Consider the following 7,782-nt stretch of genomic DNA (forward strand, 5'->3'; position numbering starts at 1 on the left):
CCCTACATGTTCTTAAAGCACATTGATGTGACTACCAGGAAGAATGAATATCTGCATTTCTTTATGCGCGGTGGAGGCTGGGAATAGGACAGTGCTTTGGGTATCTCAGTCTCTGTTATTTCTCACAGTGCTCTTTCTTGCCTGCTGTTTTGCAGGTTGCAGTTCATGTTTTCTTCTAAGTAATGCTCTTTTTGACCTTCTCTGTAAACCAAAATGATGCACTAGCATGGATGATAAAGCACTTACGCTTATCTGAATATTATGGAAGTATTGCACAATGTTGTATAACCCATAAAAAGTAATTGATATGGGAGATTTCATGCTGCCCTTTCAGCTTACTTGAGCATAAACTTACAAGTAAGCAACAAAGCCATAAGCTGTTGCTTTAAAATCATCTGAGGACTTGCCAACGCAGCGAAGTTTGTCTGGGTGCATGTAGAAGGTAAATTCAGCATGCAAACTGACTCTGTGGCAAAAGAAAATAAGTGTTCAGAGTGTGACCCAAATGAAGCATGCCAGTGCAGACTGAGGACTTCCTGGGGTTGCCTAGGGAGTAACATCTGTGAAATGGCTTTTAATCCCTCTTCATCAGAAAGAAAAAAACTTTCATTCAAGTCACTTTAAATTCCATTCCTAAATGATGTAACCAACATCGTGTTAAGGCCATTTCTATGTTGAATAAAAATGTTAGTAGAGTGTAACTAGTCCACATAAAATCCACACCTTCTCTTAGTTCAGATCTTGTCAGCTTCTGTTGACAAGTCTCTGGTGTCTCATATCAGCATCTGAGGCCATAAATACCTAAAACCCAAAACCAAACCCAAGTACAAGTAAATATATGCTGCCTGTGACATCACTAATGCTACTGTCTCCTCTCACCAAAAAATGTAGCAGCTCATAGCATAGTGGACCATTTTTAGTGAGAAAGGGATGGTTGTCATTTCTACTGGCAATACAAAATGGAAAAAGTTAAATTATGTATTAAACTCACCTGACACATTAAATCAAGGAAGCATCCAAAGTTTCATTTCAATTTTTCCCCTCTTCCCTTGCTAAGTTTTCCCATTTATTTTGCTTTTAGTTTCTTACATGCAGTCTGTATTGACAGTTTCCTCAAGGAGGTTAAGATTTCATATTCACTCAGAAATCGTTTTCAGCAGCAATGATAGATCTCAGTGGGTTTCCTGCATATACGTTCGAGTCTTGAGGAAGCCACTTTTCTGTTCAGTCCTTGAAAACTCCAGCTCTTCCAGCCCATCCAGCCTTGGTTTCATTATTCACTAGTAACACCTAAGGTTATTGTAATTTTGATTAGGTTTGTCAGGGTTTAAGTGTTAACCATTTTGTTTACTGTTGCTGAATTGGATGCTGAGGATAAGAATAAAAGACTTTGGGTGTGTCTGTACAGACATTTTTGCTCTGCTCTAATACATTGACAGGACAAAGTGGTTTTGTACCAGTCTAATTCAACATAGAACTGGCCTGGAAAAATTGGTAGAAGAAGAGATTAGCAGAGAGGAAGAAATGAAAAAAATGAAAGGGAGAACCATGTTCTGTGATACTATCCAAAATATTACCGCTGGCCAGAAAAAATGAGCAGTTGAAATTCTATGCCATCAATCTTACTGGGTCTTGGTTCGTTTCTTTCTAAATATTTTAGCCTTTTTAAATTTTGTTTCCAGGTGGAACTGACTGTAAGTCCATTGCCAGCTTTGACTGAGAGTGACCAGGTTTTGTGTACATTTGGCGAAACAACCCATAATGCCCAATTAAAAGATGGGGTTATTATCTGTGACCCACCCGGTATAATTCCTCCAACACCGAAAGGTCAAGGTAAAGAACTATTGCTAACCTCCATGTATAATGAGGGGAAAGAACGTAGCCTACTGCTTCTAATGTGATGCTCTTATATGAACCACATACAAGGGGGTTTTTTCCCTCTTCCAGTCCCTTTCCCCAAATAGTCAATTACTGAACTTCGTCCCTTCAAACGTTTAAAAACACAAAAGCTTTGCTCAAACTTTTTCCATTGCTGTATTTACAAGCCATAGCATTCCTGGTGTTTCTACCAGGAATATGAAACAGGAGCTTGACAGAGGTGTACACGTGGAGCCAGAGAACAGCTATTCTGTGTCCTAAACAAACAAAACCCAGCTATTCTAATCTTGCCCTAATTTCTCTGAGTTCTGGGGCCAGAAGCACCGCATACAGGCCTCAGATGTGAAATTTTTAGTCTCCGGTATCTTAGTTTTTCTCTAGTCAGCTGTAGTTCAGTGGCTTGTTTTCTAGTCCATGTCACAAGGCTGTCCTTTCTCTCATAAAGCCTTCTGCCTCTTCTACTACATGCCCTCCGGCTTCTGCAGTAGTAAATCCAGTGGAGAAATAACGTGATCACATAATTAAAGGCTGTATCATTGTTCTGAACTACTGATTATATGCTTAAGGTCTATTGCCAACCATAATTCTTGTGCTGTTTCCTACATAGTGCTTTATTCATGCTCTAAGTTCATACATCTTGGTGCATAAACACCATGGAATAAAGCTGGTTACACAGCACTGTTTATTATGTATCAAGTTGAAAAAGGAGGAAAAAAACCCCAAAACAAAAAACAGGTGCTCTTAGAGCTTGCAGAGGTACTGCTGAGGATAATCCTTCTATACGTATCACAACAGCCATGAACTGTTAGAGCAGTACTTGGAAGCTTACTTTTTAAGATAAATTTCAAGTCTCTTAAGGCTGAAACAGGTCAAAATCCAGTTTTAGCTGCAGGAAGGATGATGATGCCAAAATCTCACTCTTAAGTTTTAAACTAGCTGGGATGTGTCATAGCATCAGATTATGCTAAGTGCTAAAGCTGCCCTCCGTTATTTAGGGCCAATTCATGTTCCCTAAGTATTTTGTAAAGCAGAACATAAAGCAACTGGGTTGATAAATATGACATCTTGATGTCTTCCAGCATAAAATGCGAGACTAGAAGCCTTTTGGGGTGTATTAGAGTAACCAAGTCACTTAAAAATAATACACCTCTCTGAGTTGGTTGCACAGCGATCCATCTGAAAGGATGTTCAAAAGTAATATAAAGATTCTCAGAAGCTTGGCAGACACTGCAGCAGGAGGCAGACTGTTGTGAACACAGGTGATGGTTCCTGGAAACACGGGACAAAAAGTTCTGAGCCATCTACTTACTGTTAAAAAAACCATGTTGAGTTTGGAAAAGTTGTGGTTGGTTCTAAAAGGAGTAGAACATTTCTGGAGAGGGAGGATGCTTTTTTCACAGTCCCATTGTTAGGAAATCCCCTGGCATTCCTACCAGTCTGAAATATTCAAGGGGACCTAATGCAGGCAAAGGTGACTTCCAGCCAACCAGCTGATGGCCTTCCAAGAACTTGTTCAAGGAAAGCGGAGTCTGAAATTGCTCAATAGCTTGTGAAATAACTTGTCACAAGGGCCTAATGATTTCTGTAAAAGGTATTTCAAACAGCTTCACTGAGGAAAGCACCAGTTTTTGAAGACAAATTTTCCGCTCTTAGTTTAGTAATAATCCAGACAAGAAGTGCTTTTATAGAGAAAACATGTTCAGCAAACTGAAGATCACAAGTGCCTGTGGTAACACAGCATTGCAGGCAGTGCTGGGCATTACCCACAAAGATCTCCTGCTTTAATTCACGTGACAATGGCAATTTTAGCCACAAATGAAAGAAGTCATTTTACATAGAGACATACTTGTATTTAAGAAAATGTTTTATTTGAAATGACTGTTCTCATGCCAGTTTTCATGTGTGTTTAATTATCTCCTTTTCCAGTTTTCCTTGTCCTTCTAAATTCTAGCATGACGATAACACTGCTGAGTAACACTTCCATGAAACAAAGCTATTCTGTAATTTTTCTTCTTCCCTTTATCCCATCTCTGCTTTTCTTCTGACAACCATGTGCTGAAAATTTTGTAAAGCTTAAAAAGACGAAACAGAGATTATAGATCTAAAGTATAACAGGTCATGAGATTCAGAGTGTCAACAGTATAGTTAAATATTTGCTTATGTCCTGTGAAATAATAAAAGCATTATCATTGTAGCATTCATCTCAAGAGCTAAAGAATTCAACAACCACTTAGATAATTTTTTTTCTTTTGTGATAGATCATGTTTCAGTTCCACTTCATTTAACCTTTAAAGAGAACAATATATTTTTGGCATCACATACTTACCCTTTTTATGACTGTGAAGAAGCAATGAATCTTCTTGAAAATCAACCGTAAGTATTTCAGCTTCTTAAGTTAGGTGTTTAGATCCTCTAGCATCGAGTTTCAGGTAACTGGCAACTGAGTTACTCAATCATTTCGTAACTAAACCTTTGGCACTCTCAAAATCTGCCAGCATCCAAATCCTTTTTCTCACATTTTAATGGAGTTTAAAAATGGTTGAAGGGCAGCAGGTGAGCCGGTAACATAAAGTACGTGGAATGGGAATAGTCACAGCACATCTAATTAAAGGCCAGTTCATTGGGTCGATATTTCAGTATCTGCAGGTGAGCACTGTGGACATCCGCTTACCTGCTTGTTCCCTCAAACAACAGATTGGTGCTTTGGGTTGAGGTGCATTCAGATAGGACAGTCAAAGCTGACTACCCCCATCATCTGCCCTGCCCAGGATGTTGCTGCCCCAGGGCAGGCGCAGCCAACCCAAACCCACTTCGGTCATCCTTATGTATGAAGGTTGATCAACATAATTTCCAGTCCCCTCAGGCTTGATCGCAAAGTTTGTGTGAGATGCTGTGGCGTTTTAATCCTTGCTCAAATATTTAAGGAAGAAAATAGCTTTTGGGGGTTCTTGAACTGTGCTTACTATGAAGTTTTCAGCTTATTATAGTAAGGACACTGTAACAGACTGATCCTTCCTCCATGAATAAAGATGGAATTTAATTTGCTTTTTTTGTCAATGGGAGGAAAAGCCTAACAGTTTGTCATGACTATCATGTTATATTTGTAGATGCTATTCCTGTGCAAGCAATAGATGGAATTGCCAGTGGGACTGGAAGAGACATATCTGTGAAGAGTCCTCTTCAGCACAGGATGTGATTAAACAAAATATGGTAAATTATTAGGGTTTTATTAGAACACTTCAATATTTCCCTTGCTCTTTCTCTCTTATCAGTTGCTTGAATTAGGGATTTAAAAATTATTCTAAAGTTAACTCCAGAAGTGTAAGGTATATTTTTTTAGTGACAGTGCAGGGGTGGGAATTTAAGGGTGTGATTGAGGAGGGGCAGAGGGACTGGATAAATAATCCTGAAAAGATATTTTTGTTCCTTTTACTATTTTTCTTCAATGAGAGGAACAAGATTTCAAGGCTGAGAAAGATAATCACCCACAGCTTTGACATATGCTGCAGTCATTTTTAGCATGTCTAATTTGAAAGGGTGTAATCAAATCTGTCACTGTATTTTAAGCATGAAGTTCTTCAGAACAATCATTCCATTGTCCAAAGGCCATTGGAGCTTGTTGTGATAAGACTTTTTATTTGGAATAATGTAAAAGATGTTTCTCTCCCCAGGAAGAAGAATGCCCGCAGTTTCTAAACCCTAACCCTCCAATAATACCTATGGAGTACCGAACAACGGTGCATTTTGAGGGAAGACATCTAGCTTATTATCAGGTAAGCAGATTATTAATTCAAAGCTAGCTGTCGTTTGAATGCCACTTAAATTGAAGCCACACCCCTAAACTAAAGCATTAGTTTTTGTTCCTCGGAGATCCTGTTCTCGAGTGGTTTTAAAGAAAGAAAAGAGCTACACATTCAAGTTTGATTTAACATTGGTTACAACATCATTGATACAATCATATACTGGTCTAGAGGTAGAGTCATCACCTAGAAACAACCAGAGCTGGACAAAATATTTTAACCACTAGATATGGGTTTGCGTTTTTTAAAGAATATAAGAGTTGGACCTACTGAAACATTGGACAATTATTTTTCATCTAATGAAACGAGAGGAGATTTAGGAATTGTGAGTATTTGATGTCTTTTTCCTAATTAAATACTTGCCTTTTTTGTTGTTCTAGAATGACATCACTCAGTGCTTAATAAGGTTTTCAATTTTCAAACAAAAGATTGCACTCAGAAATTAAATGTTTCTTAGTCTGGATAAAACAATCCTTTGCTTTATTTTGTATGTGTGACCATCAAACCAGGAGACTGGGTGTTTTCTCAGCTGCAGCAACAGCTTCTCTTTCTCAGTACTTCCAGAAAGTAAATTACAAAGCTTCTAAGAACCAGATTTTGACCCCAAGCTTTTAATTATTTTATAACCTAGTCAATGCATTTTTTTTTTTTTTTTAGTTTTATAAAAATGAAGCTTAAAAACCACTTTTTTAGGTGATAGCTCAAGTGTTCTTAGTTTCTGTTGTTTGTTTTTGTGTTGTCTTTGTGTAAATGCGAACTGATGATTGATATGCTGGAGACTGGATCGATTGCTTTAAGTACCAGCCATCTATCAAGGGAAAGAAGGCTCTTGGTTTTCAGGGTTGGGTTGGTTTTTTTTTTTCCTTTGCCAGATTGAAGTACTGTGTAGCTTACAAATTCCTTCTATCACTTCTGCTACGCCTCCAAGGGATGGAAAAGTGTAAACAGGTCTGGAGAGCAGCAATTTAAGAAGGGTATTCAGAGAATGGTAAAAAGCAGCCTGTAAGCACTACAATCATATGAAAGCCATGCTGTGTATCACTACACTGTACATATATCAAGCCCATGCTATGCAAACGTGTGCAAAAATAAACATTTTTGCTTGAAGACCTTCAAACATATGTAAACAAAGACAAGCAGTTTGGTCTGTTCTCCGAGATGCCAGGACTGGTTCCTGGTCAAATCTCTGGCTGTGTGCAAGGTGTGGCGCACAACACTTGTCTTAAAGGCCACAGCTCTCTATGCTAAAAATGGAAAAATATTCCGGAGCATTTACTCAATTTCTTTTGCTTAACATTGAGAGGATCTGTTTTTCTGCACAAGAGGAAAGTCTTTCCTTGCTCCCTAGATATAAGTGGAAAAGCCCATTCTTTCTTGAGAAAAAAATCAAGTCAGATAATAATCTAGATAAGCTTTATTTGACTTCTAGAGGACACTTTCCCTCCAAGGAGGAGAAATAGCAGCAGGAACCCAAAAAACTCCTTTGTCTAGTTTATCATTCTGTGAATAAGCACTTTAATCTTTCTGAACTACTAGTAGAGAAAAGGGAACAAAAAGGCTTTTGCCATTTCGTTGGGTTTTTTCTCTTCTCTGTGATTTATCAATTGCATTTAACAAAGGCAGGGAGACATGCTGTGGGTTGAACACTTTGTCACGGGTAGCAGTGTTTAACAGTTTGCTTACAGATCAGACCAGACCTAATAGGTATTTGTTTAACTTGAAACTGGGAAGACTTGCATGGAATTTGAGTCTCTGTAAGGAGTAAGAATGCATAAACCCTAGGCTGGAAAGATGCTGGAGAGCAATGAGTGTCAAATTATGTCAGAATAATTTTTCTTAGGTGAGAGCCATGTGGGAACGTTTGCTCTGTCTTGGGAGCAGCTCCATATATTGTGGTACAGAGATGCATTTTTAAGCCAAAATAATAATGCCTTCAGTGCCAGGACTCAAATAGGCACACACAGTGACTACAGCTGTATACACAGACCTCTATGTATATGTTAAAACAGCCAGATAAGGCATGAAATAGTTGTAATCGTAGAGGCACTCATGCCTGAGGGGTCATGCTATCTGCAGCAATAACTTTGGTCACTGAAAATTAATT

General features: G+C 38.5%; 1 protein-coding gene across 1 annotated transcript in view; it reads left to right on the top strand.

The window, feature by feature from the left end:
- Window positions 1–5,651, top strand: part of LOC104497720 (plexin-B2-like) — a gene marked incomplete at its 3' end in the record, with an annotated part of 17,967 nt that extends 12,316 nt beyond the window's left edge. The window contains exons 6-9 of the mRNA XM_010141003.1: window positions 1,683–1,833; window positions 4,137–4,251; window positions 4,986–5,088; window positions 5,550–5,651. Of these exons, the coding sequence (XP_010139305.1) occupies window positions 1,683–1,833; window positions 4,137–4,251; window positions 4,986–5,088; window positions 5,550–5,651 (471 nt within the window). The remainder of the gene's footprint in view (window positions 1–1,682; window positions 1,834–4,136; window positions 4,252–4,985; window positions 5,089–5,549) is intronic.
- Between the last annotated feature and the right edge of the window lie 2,131 nt (window positions 5,652–7,782).

This window comes from Buceros rhinoceros, unplaced genomic scaffold (assembly GCF_000710305.1).
Source record: "Buceros rhinoceros silvestris isolate BGI_N320 unplaced genomic scaffold, ASM71030v1 scaffold7268, whole genome shotgun sequence".
Taxonomy (NCBI): domain Eukaryota; kingdom Metazoa; phylum Chordata; class Aves; order Bucerotiformes; family Bucerotidae; genus Buceros; species Buceros rhinoceros.